A 21,730-nucleotide genomic window follows, 5' to 3' on the forward strand; every position below is an offset into this window, starting at 1 on the left:
GCTGGGGACACCAGGGCAGAGAAAGTGAACAGCAGTGAAGAAAAATGTAAGATATCATTCACAAAGAGAACATTTTATGGTTAAGCTACATGATGTTCATGACAGCACAGAACCACCTGCAGCTTGTGACACTTTTGATAAGTCACAATCACATGAAAACGGGCTTCCGTAGGAGCAAAGACATTAATTATTTAAACAACCAAGTTTCCAAGATGGCGCTGAGTATAGCTTAGGTGCGTTTTATTTTGTTTTGTTTTTGTGTGTTAATACAGTTTTCGGCTGTGATTCCCGGTGCTCTTTCACCAGGGAGGAGCTCATGAACATCAGGGGAACAACTCCAGCGAATTTAATTCCTACTTTTCTTCCGTCATCAGTGGAATTATTGGACATTTTGGTGAAGGCCTCGCTCGCTGTAGTTCGCAATGTGAAGAGCCACAGGAGTGGGAAAAGAGCCGGGTCGCTCGTGCGTCTTCACCGGCGAGGACTCCGCACACCGCTACCGGCAATATTTCTCTCCAACGTGCATTCCCTTGTTATTGTTCTCGGTGACTTTAACAGGGGACATCTCAGCCAAGAACTCCCCAAATACAGACAGTTTATAAAGTGTCCAACCAGAGAGGGGAACACTTTGGATCACTGCTACACCACAGTTAGCAGTGCCTATCACGCCGTCACACGCGCTCCACTGGGACACTCTGATCACGTGATGGTCCATCTGATTCCTGCTTACAGGCAAAAATTAAAGCTTTATAAACCTGTAGTGAGGACATCAAAGAAGTGGACTAGTGAAGCTGTTGAGGATCTTCAGGCATGTTTGGACTGTACTGACTGGGATGTTTTCAGGACTGCTACCAACAATCTGGATGAGTTTACAGAGGCTGTGACGTCCTACATCAGCTTCTGTGAGGCAAGCTGCATTCCAACACGGACCAGGGTGAGTTATAACAATGACAAACCCTGGTTCACAGCTAAACTCAGACAGCTAAGATTGGAAAAGTAGGAGGCATTTATGAGTGGATGACAGGGCCGTGTGCAGGGCGTTAAAGTACAGGTTTAGCAAGGAGGTGCGAGAAGCTGAACGACTGTACGCAGAGAGACTAAAGAACCAGCTCTCTGCAAACGACGCCACTTCTGTCTGGAGCTGCGTTCTTTACCCCCTTCTCTTCTCCCTGTACACCAACAGCTGCACCTCCAATGACCAGTCTGTCAAGCTCCTGAAGTTTGCGGATGACACCACCCTCATTGGGCTCATCTCTGGTGGGGATGAGTCTGCCTACAAGTGGGAGATTGACCATCTGGTGACCTGGTGCAGCCAGAACAGTCTGGAGCTCAACGCTCTGAAGACAGTGGAGATGGTCGTGAACTCCCTCCCCAATCATCCTGTGTGACTCCTCAGTCACCACTGTGGACTCCTTCCGCTTCCTGGGCACCATCATCTCCCAGGACCTCAAGTGGAAGCTGAACATCACCTCCCTCACCAAGAAGGCCCAGCAGAGGATGTACTTCCTGTGGCAGCTGAAGAAGTTCAGCCTGCCAAAGACAATGATGGTGCACTTCTACACCGCCATCATTGAGTCTATCCTCACCTCCTCCATCACCATCTGGTACGCTGCTGCCACTGCTTGTGTGTTGTGGGCTTTTGTTGTTCAGACCTACAATGAACACCGATTTTAACAATCATAACAACTCAAATATAAGACTTTGCAGCGACACACTTGAGTTTAATGTTATATGTCCTGATGCATCAGAATAGTCCGATCAGAAGCAGCGTCCAATCAACATAACGGCTACCCAATAAGGGGGCGTGTCGGTCATTAAAAGACTTCCGCGAAGGATGCACTGGTGTCTCCTCGCTCATAGCTCCTCAGAGATCGCTCCTCGATCCTTGGAGCGCAAATAAGAGCTTTGGGACGGCCTGCAAGATGGCGGAGCGGAACAACTTCCGGTTCAAGTGAGGAAACGACAAATAAGAGACTTGAGAAGCACCCTATGTCAGATTCTCTTTCATACTGATTCCCAGCCGGTTGCACCAACAGGGCTTACACCTGGTCTTATGGTAAAGTAGGTCTTAACTCAGTATTCCGACCTAATAGTTACGACAGTTGCACCATCCAGGCTTAAGTCCTCTTCTCGCTAAGACTGGGCGTAAATCTTACGCCTAGTCAGTAGCAGGCGTAAAGTCAAAATCTAGGCAAGTTTCTATAGTAACCACTTGATAACTCAGCAGTAAAGACATGGCGCCGGGCATCTGGCATTCCTGGTATTGTGGGCAGCATCAATGGGACTCATGTCCGGATCCAGGCACCATTTGAGCATGAGTATCTGTATGCCAACCGCAAAGGATACCATTCAATCAATGTGAAGATTGCTTGTGACGCCAATTATAACATCTTTAATTTGGTGGCAAGATGGCCTGGATCTACCCATGACTCACGCATCCTCCGAGAGAGTGCGTTATACCAGGATTTCGAGGCTGGAAGAGTGAACGCGCTGCTTCTCGGTGACAGTGGATACCCACTGAAACACTGGCTGATGACGCCTATAACTACTCCGAGTGAGCAAGAACGACGGTATAACACCATCCACACATCCACTAGGTCACTTGATGAGCGGTGCATCGGAGTCCTCAAGCGCAGGTAAAATTCTTTCCGCAGTGTCTGTGCCACTATTCATGGTGCTGATATAGTGTGGTCACTAGATCACTGAAAATTATATAAATAGACTAGGCCTAGGCTATATAAAACTCGCCAAAAGTGGCACATTTAGGTTTTACAGTAATCATTAATTGTTTTTTCTAGGTTTCATTGTCTTTATGGAGAGATGCGGATGCACCGTAATAGCAGCATGCAATGTCCTCCACAACATCTGTCACCAAGAGGATCCCTCTCCCTAGGCAACACCATCAGCCGGTGCCGGAGGAAGGTGTCGACCCTGTCGACCATGCAGGGCATCAAGATGTCGGTGGACGACTAGTCCGTACACGCATTATTAATGCTTTATAAATGTTATAAACAATTGCTTCACTTCGTACCCTCTGAGAGTTCAGAGCCAGAATTCAGATTTCAGTGCTCCTTCAGACTTACTTCACAAAATAATTCTGCTAATTATCTCCAGGTTGTAAACCATAAAAAATAGCCACAAAGAAAGTCCAGTAGGTCTATAATAAACTCTTTTTTAATTTACATATAATTGTCATTGATTCATTGCACACAATTTGCCATTAGGCCTATTTACAGAATTACAAAAGACCGCCCATCCTCTTCAGAAATAGGCGAAGATGACCTGTTTATTTGTTGTTGGAGCAACTGTATTTCTAACGATATTTTTTGTTTTTCAAGTTCCAGCTTTTCCTGCTCGGCCTGTAATTTGTTTCAGCAGATCATCCAGCCTCCTCCTCCGTTTCACCGGCGGTGCACCGTTGCTGCCTTCATGAGAATTTTGTGGAGTGACTTGGGCCTCCATCGAGTCTGAAAATACAGAGAATCTATCATAGGCCTACTGTTATCTGACAACTACTAAAACTGTTATTGTAGGCTACTCTAATATATAGGCTGCACACCTTCACAATTCACACTCTCGCTTGAGTGGTTGACATCCATCTCTGGAGAGACAGCAGTTTCTTCCAGGTCGGTACCGCCACTTTCCGCACCGACCAAACCAATAAAAGCCGGGGAATCCTCTCCAAAGATATCCACAATTATGGTACTGTACACGGACGTTTTTGGGGAGGACCCCCACCGGTCAGGTGGTGTTTTTTTGAAGACAAGTCTTTTTTTGCTTTGCTCAGGAGGTCTTTCCACTTTTTCCTCTCATCGCTCTCTTTCCGAAGGCAGCCAGAGTCAGAGCAATCGTTAATCGCCTCCATTATCTGTTTCCACGTTGTTTGTTTCTTCTTGTTCTTTATTGAGTTTGATTGCTTGGCAGTCAGTGTGTGTCTGTGCTGACTGTAAAGCTCAATTAACGTTCGTATCACAATGTCGGTGAAATTTCCTTTCCTTTTTCTTTGATCCTCCATTGAGATGGCTACAAGTTAACAAAACAGCGGAAGATAGTTTACAGCGTAACCCAGCAACGCACGCTGCTAGGCAACCGCTATAGTTCCGTGGCCATTCACATGAATCCGCATCGCTAAGACCAGGTGTAGTTAAGCCTAGTCTTAATTTTGGTTGGTGCAATCGATGTAAGGTCAACTCTAAAGACTGGTCTTAACTAAGACCTACTTAGCAGTTAGGACCAGGCTTAGTAAAGCCCTGTTGGTGCAACCGGCTCCAGAAACCTGAAACTATTCACCTGTTCCACCTCAGCTCCATTGATGAATACAGGAGTCATTATTTCATTTACAATCAGCTCTTAGTTTTGCTGAAGCTGAGCAGAAGGTTATTTGCTGTGCACCACTCTACAAGATTATCAATTTCCTCCCAATATGAAGTCTCATCATTCTTTAAAATCCGGCCGATGATGGTGGTGGCCGATATAGGTATTGTTTTTCTCAAGGTGTGTGTTGAGTGGAGGGATCCAGTGGATATGGCATCCTCTGTGGATCTGTTGGTTCTGAAAGCAAACTGGTGAGGATCCAGGCTGGCTGGGATGTTGTTCTTTATGTGCTGAAGAAACAAACATCAAATGTCCATTTGCTCTATACTGAAACTACTCTAACAGAGAAGCATGATGGCCAACAATGAAAGACTGTTCCTTGAGTTGGCACAAACAAGTTGCCAGTCAACGTTTGCGAGAGGGATATTTGCATTCAGATAACACTATGTACAGTATCTCACGAAAGTGAGTACACCCCTCAGATTTTTGTAAATATTTGATTATATCTTTTCATGTGACAACACTGAAGAAATGACACTTTGCAACATTGCAAAATAGTGAGTGTACAGCTTGTGTAAATTTGCACTGCCATAACCCTCCTGGGCATGTTCACCACAGCTTCACAGGTTGCCACTGGATTCCTCTTCCACCCCTCCATGACGACATCACGGAGCTGGTGGATGTTAGAGACCTTGTTCTCCTTCACCTTCTGTTTGAGGACGCCCCACAGATGCTCAATAGAGTTTAGGTCTGGAGACATGCTCAGCCAGTCCATCACCTTTACCCTCAGCTTCTTTAGCAAGGCAGTGGTCGTCTTGGAGGTGTGTTTGGGGTCGTTGCGGCGCATGGTCTGAGCGGCTGACCCCCCACCCCTTCAACCTCTGCAGCAATGCTGGGAGCACTCATATGTCTATTTCCCAAATACAACCTCTGGATATGACACTGAGCACGTGCACTCGACTTCTTTGGTTGACCATGGCGAGGCGTGTTCTGAGTGGAACCTGTCCTGTTGAACCACTGTATGGTCTTGGCCACCGTGCTGCAGCTCAGTTTCAGGGTCTTGGCAGTCTTCTTATAGCCTAGGCCGTCTTTATGTGGAGCAACAATTCTTTTTTTCAGATCCTCAGAGAGTTCTTTGCCATGAGGTGCCATGTTGAACTTCCAGTAACCAGTATGAGGGAGTGTGAAAGTGATCAAACCAAATTTAACACACCTGCTCCCCATTCGTACCTGAGAACTTGTAACACTAATGAGTCTCTTGACACCAGGGAGGGATAATGGGAGCAATTTGGACATTTTCACTTAGCATTGTACTCACTTTTGTTGCCAGTGGTTTAGACATTAATGGCTGTGTAATGTGTTATTTTGAGGGGACAGCAAATTTACACTGTTATAAAAGCTGCACACTCACTACTTTACATTGTAGCAAAGTGTCATTTCTTCAGTGTTGTCACATGAAAAAATATAATCAAATATTTACAAAAATGTGAGATGTGTACTCACTTTTGTGAGATACTCTATCTAAAAATGCTAGCATTCCCTCATCCTCCACTAATCATTCACTCTTTGCCTCATCTTTGCCCCAGGTGAACATGCAAATAACCCTGAGTGGCCTGGATTAATTTATTGATGACAGCTGAAAGTGCAATGAAGTTTTGAACGACAGGAGAACAGATAAGTGGTACTTCACTAAGACAGACTGGCAACTACCTATGCCCTGGGGAGAGCAATCAGCCTCCCAGCACCACAGGCTAGTCTGTCAGAAGTTATAGAGACAGCATTCGCTGTCTGAAGGAGCACTGAAATCTGAATTCTGGCTCTGAACTCTCAGAGGGTACGAAAGAAGAGGAAAGTCAGGCAAATAAATTAGCAGTACATGGTGTATGTGCAATTATAATTATCTGATTAAACATTCATCATAATGTATCATTTAGCTTAGTTAGGCAAAGTCAACACAAGTGACAACGTCTTGAAGTCTAAGACACACAAGCAGTGTACAAGGTGCATCAAACATTACAAAAAAAATCTAGAGTCATTAGGTTTTATTTGTGACTGTGGTGAATAAATCATAGTCGTAGAAGAGAAATAGAAAGGTAGATTGGACATGCCAGAAAGGCTAGAATAAAGTATTTTGTTTTCCCACAATTAGTGGGAAACTGATATAGTGACCACTAGTGCTTACATACATTCTGAAAGCTGTACAGACACCGTAGCAGTCTCACAGCTTGTCTTTGATCAATTTGCTATGTTTAGAACGGCAAACTTCACCCTAATAGTTGTTGGTCGGCATTTAAAAGATACATAGCTTGCACTCTGCTTATTTTTTGTACTTTGTTGCTTTGCTAACATCTATATTGCTGAATGACGGACTGCATGCTCCTGTTCCTGGAAGTTATCGTATATTCTATATATACAAATACTACTACTCTTACTGAGTAATACATTTCTTGTAAATGTTGAACATATCATGTCACCAAAAGAATATTAAGTGTTTTGAACTTAATTCTTTCATACACATCTAAACATAGCATTTTTATACAGTACGAGTTTACAGAGATGAAACATGATCAATCCCCACCAGAGGAAAAAACAAACATGAAGATGTTAATTAGATGCATCTTTACACAGGGATCTAACAGCAAATCTCTCCCTCTGAAATACACTAATAATAGGATTATACAGCATTACTCTGACAACACAGATTATTATCAAACTTGTATCATGTAAATGTTCCTGATCTCAATCTGTGCCAAAGGCGCTCCAGTGCTGGAAAGGGAGATGATCAAATAAGAGCTTCATTTGATTCTCTGCTTTGACTGAAATATGCAATGTAAGTTTTATCATTAAACCAAGATAACATAGTCTCTCTATTACAGACGCTTATCTAGTCTAAAATATTCTGCTATAAAGTCATGCTTTCTTAATCTTCATTTGTTAATATTAGAGGATAGATACTAGTGATAAGTAATGAGCTGATAAAATTCCATATTTTATCTTTTCATGAAACTGCCACAATTTGGAGAAAATGTTTTAATTAGATCATATTTCCATATAATGGGCTTTCCAATGTATCCTCCTCATTTACATACCTCTAACAGAATGACATACGTACAAAAAGTGATAATTCTTCTAATACAGGTCTCTTTCTGCTAGCATGCCTCAGTCATTACCTATTTTAATGCATTCATTACAAAATAAGGGCATTCACTAAACTGAGGTGTTTGCATGACATTCAAAACATATCAACTACAAAGACCTCGGTTCCCTCCTGAGTCTCTCCCTTATGCGCCCCCCCCCCCCCCCCTCCCAAAAAAAAATCCATATGCACACGAGCATACAAAAAAAACACTTTCGGAGTTGGAGCTGAAGACGGAGCAATGACTATTGTGTCTCGCCATGTAAATTTGTTGTTTACTTCTGTTTTCTCTCTCACTCGCTCGCATCATTAGCCACCTTAATATAACAACCGGCTGCCACCAATTTCCATCATACAATCTCATTTCATTGGTAATAGCAGAATACATCAACCAATAAACTGAAACCCTAAAAACAAGGTGAACAGCAGTGTCGTGACAAGAATATTCATGAGCAGGAAAATGTAATTTGTTGTTTCTTTTTTTCTTTTCCTTTCTTCCCCCCCCCCCATCCACTTATGGCTTTATTAATTATGCCGTTCTGTATGCTAATAGGGCCTGGCAATCCCTGGTCATTTGGGCTGAGTCAATTTCAGAAAGGATTTCACGGGGATCAATCTTTGCACCAAGGTTTATGATAGAAAGAGCCATTTAATGAATGTAAGAGAAAGAGAGAGAGAATAGAAGGACAGAGAAGTCCCTACCTCTTAATTACTTTTGTTTGAAGCAGCTGATAATTACCTAATCTACAGTGTTATTGTGTTATTCTGGACAACCACTTGATTCACAGCATTTTCAATTAGTAGTCTTACTGAGAAGGAGGGTTCATTCAATATGCCTTATATTATGACAGGTATCTCATTACGCCTATAGCTGTTAGACAAATCACTGGAGACATGGTGGGAAATTCTATACAGGCTCCAACAATCATCACCACGAAGTGAATAACAACATGAGTTAATTATGCATGTGCTTATTTGTTGAAACTGTTATCATGTATTGTTGAATACAGTCTTATTCGCCAGATAATGTGTGTGTTGTGCTCTCTACCATAACCAGCATTACTCTGGTGGCATAGTCCAACTGAACACAATGTTACTTACCATGCAAGCACAGATGGTTGAATTTATCACAGTTACCAACCCTCTTTTTATTTTTTTTAAATATTCCTTTTTATTACGGTTTTAATCTGTCCCCCTATTGTTCTTAAGGTGAATGAAAACATAAGTCTGAGACTGGGATGAGAATATTTGGGTTGAGATATTTTAAAATATAAATATATATATATATATTTTTTTTTTTTTACCCCAATGTCCCCAATGTGTATGTATATGTGTGTATACAATCAGCCATTTTCCCTCCCTAGTTACAAGGTCTCAGGTGTGAATGGGGACCAGGTGTGTTAAATTTGCTGTTATCGCTCTCAAACTCCCTCATACTGGAAGTTCAACATGGCACCTCATGGCAAAGAACTCTCTGAGGATCTGAAAAAAAGAATTGTTGCTCTACATAAAGACGGCCTAGGCTATAAGAAGATTGCCAAGACCCTGAAACTGAGCTGCAGCGCGGTGGCCAAGAACACAGAGCGGCTCAACAGGACAGGTTCCACTCAGAACACGCCTCGTCATGGTCGACCAAAGAAATCGAGTGCACATGCTCAGCGTCAGAGGTTGTCTTGAAATATATACGTATGAGTGCTCCCAGCATTGCTGCAGAGGTTGAAGGAGTGGGGGGTCAGCCTCTCAGTGCTCAGACCATGCGCCGCACACTGCATCCAATTGGTCTGCATGGATGTCGTCCCAGAAGGAAGCCTTTTCTAAAGATGATGCACAAGAAAGCTCGCAAACTGAAGACAAGCAGACTAAGGACATGGATTACTAGAACCACGTCCTGTGGTCTGATGAGACCAAGATAAACTTATTTGGTTCAGATGGTGTCGAGCATGCGTGTGTCGCAGCAACCAGGTGCCACGAACCACCAGGGAACCATGAATGCCAACATGTACTGTGACAAACTGAAGCAGAGCACGATCCCCTCCCTTCAGAGACTGGGCCGCCGGGCAGTATTCCAACTTGATAACGACCCCAAACACACCTTCAAGACGACCACTGCCTTGCTAAAGAAGCTGAGGGTAAAGATGATGGACTGGCCGAGCATGTCTCCAGACCTAAACCCTATTGAGCATCTGTGGGGCATCCTCAAACAGAAGGGGGAGGAGAGCAAGGTCTCTAACATCCACCAGCTCCGTGATGTCGTCATGGAGGAGTGGAAGAGGACTCCAATGGCAACTTGTGAAGCCCAAGAGGGTTAAGGCAGTGCTGGAAAATAATGGTGGTCATTTTGCTTTTGTTTTTTCCGCAGGTGCAGTTTGGGATTGGAGCAGCTATTAACAGCGCAGCCCAGTAAGCTTGGTTGCTGATTTGCAGGTAATATGATGTCTAGCCATCCACTGAAACTGGGCTATATTTTGTTTATTTCTTTATATGTCTAAATTGCATATCAAATGCTTGTGAAACTAAAGTTGTGACAATATTTATAGTCATCATAGTTGTGACAATAAGATGTAGTAAGTTCAACAGGTCATATTTGCTAGTAAAAGGTGTACAAAAGCAGTTAAAATTGTATATGTTTTACTTCGACTGCATCATTATTTAATGGGTAGTAATGGGTACCTGTCAAGTTACTGTCAAGTTTACAAAGTTGGCTATGAAGTATGCTTATGCTAGGGGGTTTCACAATGAACACAGGACTAAAACAATTAGACTCTAAGCAAGGGATGTCAAGAAATAGAGCTGCTGAATTAAAAGGCCCGCATCATACTGATTTACTCCTCCTCCTTACTCACAAAAAATACTCCATAGTCTCTACACAGTGCCAGCATACAACATGTGAACACGTCAAATGCCAACACCAAATCTGAAGGAGAATATCTTTTGGTCCCTTTTATGTCTTCCCCCTTGTGCCTGTAGGTTTCAGCATTAGGTGACCTTTCACCTAGAACAACAAATCTATCTGATGTTTAGACTCCAGTGCTTCATCATATTGGAATCTCTCACTATCCATGAGTTGTACTCTAATCTGTGGAGCCAGTGAGTTCTTGTAAACATTCTTCCAGGACTCAACCTTGTAAGATTCACAGAGAACACTGATATCTGCTAGCCTGACGCCTGAGCTGCTGTTTCTAACTAATCAGTCTATTGTTGTGTCCCTGACAAGGACAAGTACATGTGAGAAATACCTAAAGCTATAATGTCAAACACTTATGGGATCAGTTACATTACTCTAAGCTTGACCTGTCTTACCTTTCCCTGTTACATCAATTAAGACACTTGAGAAATATTCTTAACACATAGTAGGGCTGCAGCTAAGGATGATTTTAGTATGTGAAGCTTCTATAGATTATTTCAACGACTCATCTATGAGTCGTTTAAGAAGTACTTTTGTTTGGCGGCTGCAATGCCCCCTCCCCCCCGGGATCAGCTGTGCAAGTTTATAGGTGATAGATATTTATTGGACCTTTCGAAAATCGGAAATTCATAGTGTGTCATACATCAAACATCAGACCAACAACCAGACAGCTTTTATCAAGAAAACACACAAATGTGAAACGGGAAATGAGCGATCCTGCACACGAAACAGCTGTTTGTTATTATAAAGATGGCGATTATAAAGACAAAGACTCTGGGTGAAAGGATGGATTAGCACACGCAGGTAGCAGGAAACGTCTGAGCTACAGAGAGAGCTACAGGTGAGTTAAAACGTGCAGCTCCTGACACCCAGTTAACTCCTGACTGTGAGGTTAAAACTCACGGGCCAAAAAGGAGAACAACAAACGCAAGTGTGCACATTTTCAGCTGAGGACTGCGGCTTACTTTGGCTTCAACTCGACAATCAATCATGATTTCAGTAAAATGCTAAAGTTGCTGTTACCTTGTCTGTGGTCCGCTGGCAGAACATTGTCATGCTGTTGCAGAGGCGACATAAGGTGGACGGACTGTAACATTACAGAGTTGTTGTTTTCTTTAGCTTGAAATAATCCCACACTTTGGACACTTTCTTCTTTGTCTCTCGCTGTTTTCTCTCTCTCTCTCTCAGCGTAAGCACGATGTGCGACAGTAATAAATGTCCGTGTGAACAGTTTGCTAAATAGTTATATGGATTAAACAAAGCATCGATGCAAAGAGTTTGTGTCGATGCATTTTATTAATCAATTTGGTCGATGAATCGTTTCAGCCCTACTCCATAGATCATCATACTGTGGATCTCTAGATATAGCTTTGATTGAGAAATATGCACATATTCAGACTTGCCAAATCTTCCAGGCAGACAGATCCTTCAGGGTGGATCTCCATATCTCTTTTCAAAGCCTGTCTTTTAAGTGCATGTCTGCCTTGCCAGGGGCTTCAACACAGGTGGGAATGGTTTAACTGTTAGGAGGAGTTATATTCCCTACTCTTTCTCCTGCTGCCTGAGGAGGTCAAAGGTTAATTCATCCACTCAATGTGTGAGACAGGACACAATAGAGGACAATTTGTTCTCCTCTGTAGGGATGGGAAGCCCCACCGGATGAATCAGGAGGGGTTCCACATTTTGTGCGTAGGTAATCACACAAAGAGCAGGGAGATGGACAGGGCCACTTTTTCTTTGATTCTCTACACTTTTTTTATTATCTCGCCCTGTATCACATGGACATCCTATCTTTTACTCTCTCTGGCTCTTGTTTGCCCTTCCTATCTCTCACTCTAAGACAAGAGAGGTTTGAGAGCGCAGGCAGAAAAATCAATCAAGATTGGATTGATAGTGTAAACTGACAGGCCAAAGAGGCAGCAAACCGTGATACATGAGAAGATTAGGATAGAGTGTGTCTGCAGGAAATGGGTGTGACTACACATTGCAGAAAACTAAAAGCAGGGGAAGCAAGACCCAATGGTGATTAGTGCAATTGCCTTAATGAGCAATCAACAATCTCCAGATTTACTTGACAAATAATAATAATTATTATTTAATAATTGTGACATTTGGAGGACATTAGAACAATATCCTTAAAACTCATCTACACAATGAATCCCTTAGACATTATCATATTCATATTTTAAAGTTACTGTTGTAATGTTACATGGAACCTTTTGAATGAATATTAAAGCCAGTTTGCAGATCAGGTTTGAGGAAAATTTGGAATAGTAGATGGTCTGGGGCTGTTTGGCTGCTTCAGGACATGGAAGACTTGCTGTGATAAATGGAACCATGAATTCTGCTGTATACTAAAAAATCCTGAAGGAGAATGTCCGGCCATCTGTTCGTGAGCTCAAGCTGAAGCTCACCTGGGTTCTGCAGCAGGACAATGACCCAAAACACACCTGCAAGTCCACCTCTGAATGGCTTAAAACAAACAAAATAAGACTTTGGAGTGGCGTAGTCAAAGTCCTGACCTGATTGAGATGTTGTGGCATGACCCTAAAGAAGCGGTTAAGCCTCGAAAACCCTCCAAAGTGGCTGAATTACAGCAATTCTGCAAAGATGAGTGGGCCAAAATTCCTCCACAGCCTGTAAAAGACTCATTGCCAGTTATCGCAAACGCTTGATTGCAGTTGTTGCTGCTAAAGGGGGCCCAACCAGTTATTAGCCTTAGGGGGCAATCACTTTTTCACACAGGGCCATGTAGGTTTGGATTTTTTTCACCTTAATAATAAAAATCTTCATTAAAAAAACGCATTTTGTGTTTACTTGTGTTATGTTATATTTTAATATTTCAATTTGTTTGATGATCTGAAACATTTCAGTGTGACTAACATGCAAAAAAATAAGAAATCGACAAATACTTTCACACCACTGCAGTATAATAATGGCCTTAGTGGAGCTTTTTCGTTCATTGCGGCTCCGTCTGGCTGGGGAGCAGCTGCTCTAGAGTGACGTCAAAGTTGCATCACTTCCGATCTGAGTGTCCAGACTGAAGTAGCATTCCAAAAAATTCGATCTGTATAGGATTTGTACCACATATGAAAGTGGCCCAAATCCGAACTGGAAAAGATCATCATATCATGTGACTTCGGCCGTTCACAATGTCATAAAAAAAAAAAAAAGAAATTTCAGATCTGAGCCACATATGAGCAAAAAAAATCGGACTTGGGTCAATTTTGAATAAGGATGAATAAACATAACAAATAACAGTACGGATAAACTTAATTATTGGGTTTCTTCACAGTTATACCTATCACCTGTCAGACATAGGTTAGCTCAATCTTTGCAGGGAATTTATGCATTTCACAACAAAATAAAATACTGTCAATTAAAAAAGTTCCCAGCCCAACCATTTAAACTGTTTTTTGGTCTTTAACATAGCCAAATGCATGAGTACCATGACATGTAATTTCTCTATTTTTTCAGCCATCCACTACAGTGTTGCTGCATTCAGTGCTTTCTAGGACGTGTGAACTATGGAAATAAAAGCCAAATAATTTTTTCCATTGTATTTCTGGAATCCATTGATCTCAAATGTGTCATTATCAGTGCTTTGTTTCCTTTGTATGTTTGTTATGACATTGAATTTGTTTTTGACCACTTTTACTGCTTGGCAGGGTCACAAGACAGGACAAAACAGGGTGACAGGTTTCCAGCCTTTGTTAAGAAATATTGTCTGCTGTTGCCTTGTTCTAATTATTGACTGACCTTCATGTTCTTTCTCTGAAGCACCACTTTTCTTCATCTTCTTGGGGGTTTTCATGAAAAGTGGAAAGATGGTTCTTAAGCCAAGGATGTCTACAAACTTGTGGCAATTATCTGCTCCCTCTGGTCCAATCATCCCATGGTCCAGGACCTTCAGAGCACTGGTACGAGACATTTTCTTTTCTCTGCAGAAGAGAGAGGAAACAATGCTGAAGTTAGAGATACTAATGTTGTTTCAATAGATATAAAGAACACACACATTTCCAATAAAGTACAAAAGGTATGTCTACAGTTAAGATAGCTGCCATCAACCTTTGTATTTTGAGTGAACTGGTAAGACAACACTATTTCATTTATTTATTTTTACATATCATCACATACACAACATTGAGTTCATTTATAATAGTTTAGTTGATACTGTTAGCCCATCAGAGTCCAGTATACTGTAAATGAGGACTCTGATGGAATCCAATAAATATTAAAGGTCAGGGTGTAATATTTAGGAGGATCTATTGACAGAATGCAATACATACATGTATTATTTATGTATTTATTTTGGCAGGTCCAAAATTATTCATACAAGTACGGAGCATACCCATCTCAATAATCAATCGAAAAGCCTTTATTGGTTATTACAGCAATCAAACCCTTGCTATAATTGCTGACCAATTTTCTGCACGTCTCCACTGGTATTTTTGCCCATTCAACTTTGGTGATAAGCTCCAACTCTTTCAGGTTGGAGGGTCTCCTTGCCATCACCCTGATCTTTAGCTCCCTCCACAGATGCTCAATGGGATTTAAGTCAGGACTCTGGCTGGGCCACTGCAAAACGTTACTGTTTTTGTCTGCTAACCATTTCTTCACCGCGTTTGCTGTGTGTTTTGGGTCATTGTTGTGCTACCTCTCTCACTATCTTCCTGGCCAGCACAGGTGTCACTTTTGGCTTCCGACCACGTCCTCTGAGATTTTTCACAGTGTGGAACATCTTGTATTTTTTAATAATACTTATTACTGTACTGTAGCCACTGGAACTTCAAAACATTTAGATATGGTCATATAGCCCTTTCCTGACTTGTGGCCAGCCACAATGCGCAGCCGCAGGTCCTCAGTGAGCTCCTTTGTCTTAGCCATGACTTTCCACAAACCAACAGCAGAGAGCTTCTGATTTTCACCTGTTGAGTTGATTAAAACAACTGTTCCCAATGACTCAGGGTAATTTTTTAAATTTTGATTATCTTAGAATGAGACATTTCTATCTAAAACACCGCGGGTCTTCTTACATGGACATCGCCATGTTGTGCCGCCGTGTTTCTACAGTACCCCACATGGACAAATGGCTGAATGTACCTTTAACTAAACTACAAAGAAAACTATTTTCATCATGAGCCACACAATCTCTTACACAAAATCATGGAAACTAAAGAAATGCTCAACTTAAAAAATAAACAAAAAAATAACAAAAACAATTGTTTCCATGTTAATTCTGAACACCTGTTTCATGTAATAAACTACTAAATACAGTTTTCCATCATCAAAGCATTGGCATGATAAGGGACACCAACTGATTCCCTCTTGGTCATCCCCCCAGCCCATGCCTCCTCACAGGAAATGTAGCCGTCTGTCACTGTGTCACTTCCTCCATTCCCACCAATGACAGATAACTGTGTTTATCTCAGAGGAGGGTCACATATTTCAGGCAGTTGAGTCTGGTTCTCCAGACAGACACAATATATATGATGGACGGCTAGAGGGGCCAGGGGAAGTGATACACAGAGTACTTTCCAAGGAAAACTAGGCAATTCAGCTGGTAGACAGCTGACTTAACTCAACTACGCCGCTGTTAACCCAAAATGTGGATGCCTAGTGGGTACTAACGTGACAGCAGCAGGTTTACGATTAGACTCACATTCTAAATAAGACTGAATGAAAGATGGGCCCTGGCTGAAAGTTTATTAACCTGTGCTGACTGACGTGATCAGACTATACACCCCATAGTCTGACCAAAATATTCTCAAATGTGTTTTAGAAGTTGGTTGGAAGAGTTTATCGATTTCATAGGGATGGAAAGAGGTACCGCCACATTAAGGCATCTTGATCGGAGCTTACAGGAAGAATGGGATACAATAAAGTCATATTTGAACTCCTTACTGGATTGTGTGTAATGGTGTATAATACGATTACAATACTACAATAAGAAGATTGTCAAGGATCTTTTTCTCATATTCCTTTGTTTGCTTTTGTGCACATATTCTGTGTTTTTTTTGTAGGTAATTTGTCTATGCAGTGTGTATGTATGTAATGTACTGTGTGTGTTTAATGGCCAGTCTGTAAAATAAAAGCAAACATTTGAATTAGAAGAAAAAAGGTTTTTTAACTACTGGTCTCTTAGTCACCATGGATTAAGTATATGGTTATTTTACAGATATGTCTATAAAAATGGCTGTGGTACCTCTCAATTTTAGGAGGAGGTGTCTGGTCTGAAACAGCTGAGCCCAAAAAAAACAAAAAACAGGTGTGAAATCTGTATGTAGCACAAAAGGTCTCTAGTTTATTTGTTTATTTTGCAGACAGAAAGAAAGAGCATTAAAGGGGCACTCCAGTAATTTATTACTGCACTTCCATAAAGTTGGGGGACAGTTTTTGGTTTAAAAAAAGAATGGTCATAACTGAAGCCTATATATCCTGACAGTGTGAGTCAAGCTCCACAATATCTCGATTCTATATTTCCCATGTTGGAATTCAATAGCATCTTTATTTACACAATGTTTTACTATCTCCTCCAGAGGCACAAAATACATTATACAGCTATTTTCACAGACTGTAGTAGAGTAAACTGACCTTTATTTGCAAAAATACAGTGGAGTATCTCCTTAAAACTCAAACAGGTTTGGGTTGTGTGTGCTTCTGTAACATTGTTCTACTTCCTTTTGGATAGATTTTCATAAGGATTGTCTGTGTGTTTTTTTTATTATAAAAGAAAATTCCCAAAAACATTTTTTCAACTGGTGTTTTGAATGTGTGATCTTAAGTGATCTGGTATTTAAGCTTGTATGATACTGATGAAGTATACAGTATATTATAATGGGCAAAACAACTGTAGTAGTTATGACATACAATGCAAACTTCATGCTCCAAAGCTCCTCCCTAGCTGACATGCACCTACTAAAAAATGTAGGGGCTACAGCGCCTACTGAGATGCAGCATGGGGACAGCTTGGGCTGCTTCTGTTTCTGATGGCAGTGGAGATTGTTGAGATTGTTGTTGATTCAAACAAAGTTCATGTTCTGTAGCCCCAACCCTGGGCTCTGTAAGTGTAGAATGAAATTTAACATATATATAATAATTCGTTTCTAAAACTCATATCTTGGTCTCTGTCTCCCTGGAGGATGATTTAACAGAAAATATTTTTTGCATTCCAATAATGAGATATTGATCCAAGTCTTAAATCTTCGTGTCCAATGATATGATTATCAGTGCAGAAGCTGTGAAGGTTTCATAATTGCGTGTAATGTGTCTTTATGGCTCTTTAAGGTCACATCTCTGCCTTGCTGCACTCCACCAACTGTGTTGCTGCACTCCACCAAAGTGTTCAAATTTTCACAGTACAGAAAGTAGGGCTGGACGATTTCACCTACAATACTATACTAAATCATGATTAATTAAACATTTTACCTCGAATACGATTATTGAACGATTATTTTGTTTTGAATGTTGCCTTTTCTTGTTGTTGTTTTGCCCTCATAGTTCATTGACAATGTCTGTACTGCAAATATGCTCAATTATTAAAGCTGGGTTAATTTTTTTTTTTCCATTCACAGATTTTAAAAATCGATTATCTGAATGTTAGTTGATATGGTAATGTTGAAGTCCACATTACGGAGACATGGATACCTTATATTTGGCATATCGCCGCTGCTAAATAACGACTGCTGCTACTAAAATTTCACTCAATTATTAATGTCAGTGCGGAACTACTGATTTTCACCCGCACACTGTGCGAGCACAGCAACACACGCCTGCTAGCTTCCTCTCCTCATTCATCAAAGGACATACGTGACAGCTTCTGTCATAAGAGCAGCGGAGTTAACGTCAGGTCTTTGAAGGAGTGCAGTGTGTGTTCATCGGGAGTGAGTGGTGGAGCGAATGAGAGAAAGAGCGGCACAAAGTGACAAACAGCTACTGGGTGCTGCACGAGTAGTATACTTGTAAAAGAAGGTAGGCCTAACATGCTCCAGTACTGCACACAAGGACCACGTGGTATATCAATCAATGTTGAATATTGTCCTTTTAAAGAATATTTTCATGGCACTGAAGCACTTATTGCCCATCTGTTGTAAATTCCACCTTGTACTTCAGTATGCTGTAGGAGGTTAATATTATACCAGGAACATACTTCACACATAATGCATTTGTGTTTCAGAAAATTGTCAAAACAGTTCATCATGAACAAACCTTAAACCTTAAATGCTGTATTGCAATAAATACTTCTATCTTTGACTGAGCCTAATCCATAAAGGTGTGCAAAATAAATGGCCTGTACCATCACAGATTTCAATTTACTCAAGCTTGATCAATGCTTACCTAGCCTTACCTAACACTGTGTCTGTTGAAGTGACGCACCACGCATAGTCTAATTTAAGATGAACTGCACTGCTTCAGCTGAGATTCAACTGATGCACCCACTCAAGCTAAATAAAGGTAACACACACAGCTGACTTAAGTTTCTTTTATCACAGCTTCCAGCAAGCTCACAAACAGACTATTCAAAACAAATTCATGTAGGAAGTTCTTCGCCACACTTTCCTCATCCCTCAATACTTATTTTTTATCAGAGAAAGACAGATGGTTTAACCATCTCGGTATATATTATATTACCATACAACCTGTTCTCATTTTGCAAGTACACTACGTTACTGCCCAACCTGTTGAGTGCAAGCTAGCAAACATGAATGTAAACAATGTACAATTGAAAATACTACAACTATGCAAAAAAAGTGCACATGTTTTATGAGGAAGAAATGTACTCAAAACATTTGTTAGATCTTGGTGATGCGTTTTGGAAAATAACACAATGTAAACATAACCTTTGTTTGTTTACAGGTAAATTACACACCTTCAATAACAAGTAACTAAAAGCTAACAGAGGGGAAAATATGTACAAATAAGAAATACTAAATGTTTTCAAGTGTGATTTATACTCCTGTGTAGGGTCTATGCTGTAGCCTACGGCATCAGCTATACTTGTGCGTCGCTGTGTACGTCGTTCTGCAATTACATCACCAAACAGCGTCCATTGTGTTGACTTTTGCTGGCCGAGCAGGCTAATTTCCGGTTTAGCCCTCCGCTAATTTGAATGGGGGTAAAATTATATACGTGCGGCTGTTACAGACTTCAAATGTTATTGACCGAATGGATCACATTGATGATAGTGAAACGAGTCGTTTTGTTTGGCTTGTGACGCTCAAATATTTTGATCCACCGTGTTATAGCCGCTAGATTGGCCGCAAGTAAAATTTACTTCGGGACACTTCCTGTGAGGCTACCCAGCCGACCAATCTACTCGTAGGCTACGCCGTCGATTCAAGTATAGAATATATAAAGTATAACTCACATTTGAGTCCCACTGCTAGTATTTCTTATACTGTACTACAGCCTCACCTAAGCATGAGATTCATTAGCTGAAGCCCTTCCCCTCTGAGAAAGCGGTCCCGATTGGCTGGCAACATGAGGCAGGAACACAGAGTATCAAAGAGGTTTTCCATCATCTCCTGCTCCTCGGCTGTGGACGGGTTGTGACGTTTGAACACCTGACAAGGTAGGCAAGAGCGGACAGCACTGACAAAGGGAGCATTTAGAAAGGAAACCCAGGCAGGCATGTTGCTTTTACATAAAGAAGATTAGAGTTGTTTAGGAATGTGAGCAGTATGAGCTCCTATAATGATAAGAGGGAATAAGTCTAGCATGATAGAAATATTAGCCAGGTCCGTATTATAATTAAGAGAACAAAATTAAACACTGTGGGAACATGCCATCATCCACTACCAAAATGCTAGTTAATGGTAGTTTCTAAACTATAATTTGGAGCCCACAAATGTCACATGATGCTCAGACCACATGAAAATTAATTTATGGTCTTTTAAATCTATCATACGTATGGCTGAGGTAAATCATAAGGCTAAAAACAGGGTTACAAATTGGCAAAGGGTTAGACCAGGTCATGTTAAATCTTGGGCCCGGACATGTTCATGTTTGAGAAATTACTGAGCTTTACCCCCCTGCAAGGCTCAAATGGATGATGAGTAAATAAGAAGAGCAAACTAAAAATAGAGAATAAAAGCAAAATCTTACAGATAGTTGCTGCAGTAACACATCAATGCCATCCATCTCTCCCAGTAGTTCTCTTGTATCTGTGGAAAAGAGAAATACAGATGGGGAAGACTAAAAGATAGATATGGAGCAACATGACAACCGGGAGATTAAATTGAGATGGTTGCAAAATCAGACATTTAGGTAGCGGAAGCCAGGGCCGAAAAAAAAAAAGGTTTAACTGGATAGATGAAGGAAAGCAAAAGCGAATGGTAGGGAAAGCCAGAAGTGCTATAAAAAGGCATATGATGCGCTTTAACACAGAGTAACACACTAGCCACGAAGGATATCCAGAGAGAGAAAAAGAGGAAAAACTAGGGCACTGAAAAATATATATCTACACAAATTATTCCATTTAGCCATGTTTTTTTTTTAAGGTGACACAGTCCAATTGTGCTTCTTAGTGGTCCCAAATGGCAGTGAGGGCCAAATGTCTTCAATTGGAGGATCCAACACCCAAAAATGCTATAAAAGTGGCAAAAGCCACAACAATGTTAACAACAATATGTTGTGTTTTGCATGCGTTACTTTGTCTAGACAGTAAAGTAAAATTCCATTTAAAAAATATGGTGAATCTACAGGGTCTTTATTAGTAGAGATGAGATTCTCATCCTCAGCAGCAAGTATTCTTTCCACATAAAACCTTTAGGCAGGTGTTTTATGTCAAATCAAAACAGCAGGAAGGGATAATTAAAATCAAATGAGCACATCCAGGATTTCCCCAAATTGTCATTTTCCTAATAGTAGTCATGTGATTTGCATTATTCTTACTTCAAGACATTGATGGCATTATAATAGGGAACATTCATGTGAAAAACATTTTTTGTTAAATTGTATTTTGAGCACAGCAAGGACAGGAAAAAGGAGGAGAATGAGTCTAAAATGAAACATGTCTCCCTCTGTATAACAATATGGCTTGTACCAATGATGAAAACTTGTCCAAGGACCTGATAGTCCTGTGGCCATATGAGGCACACAGGGTTTTAGTGAAGGAGTGAAATGGTAGAGAAGACAGCAAATAGACAAGGAGAGAAGAAGAAAAGAGATGTGAAGCCTGAAAAGGGGAGAGGGAGATAAACAAATGGAAAAATGCAAAGGAGACAAATGGAAACATGAAAGTTAGCCACAAACCATTAACTGAGATGCACTTACTGTCATTATTTTGAAGCAAGATAGCCAGAATTTCAGAGCAGTACAGCTTGTTAGCATCAAACGGCATCTTTGCCTTAGAGGGAGAACGAAAGACACTAAAT

General features: G+C 41.0%; 1 protein-coding gene across 2 annotated transcripts in view; it reads right to left on the minus strand.

Annotated features, from left to right (window-relative positions):
* Positions 1-21,730, minus strand: part of ctnnbl1 (catenin, beta like 1) — a 99,654-nt gene that overhangs the window by 48,158 nt on the left and 29,766 nt on the right. Inside the window, exons 8-11 of one of the 2 annotated variants that reach the window (XM_038723380.1) lie at positions 21,630-21,702; positions 20,460-20,518; positions 19,770-19,918; positions 14,115-14,296 (exon numbers count right to left, since the gene is read on the minus strand). In XM_038723380.1, the coding sequence (XP_038579308.1) occupies positions 14,115-14,296; positions 19,770-19,918; positions 20,460-20,518; positions 21,630-21,702 (463 nt within the window). The remainder of the gene's footprint in view (positions 1-14,114; positions 14,297-19,769; positions 19,919-20,459; positions 20,519-21,629; positions 21,703-21,730) is intronic. The other variant, XM_038723382.1, reaches the window with a different exon arrangement.

The sequence above is a fragment of the Micropterus salmoides genome, unplaced genomic scaffold, assembly GCF_014851395.1.
Source record: "Micropterus salmoides isolate LMB-PRFRI ecotype aquatic unplaced genomic scaffold, ASM1485139v1 Ms_hic_scaffold_16, whole genome shotgun sequence".
In the NCBI taxonomy this organism is placed as follows: Eukaryota; Metazoa; Chordata; class Actinopteri; order Centrarchiformes; family Centrarchidae; genus Micropterus; species Micropterus salmoides.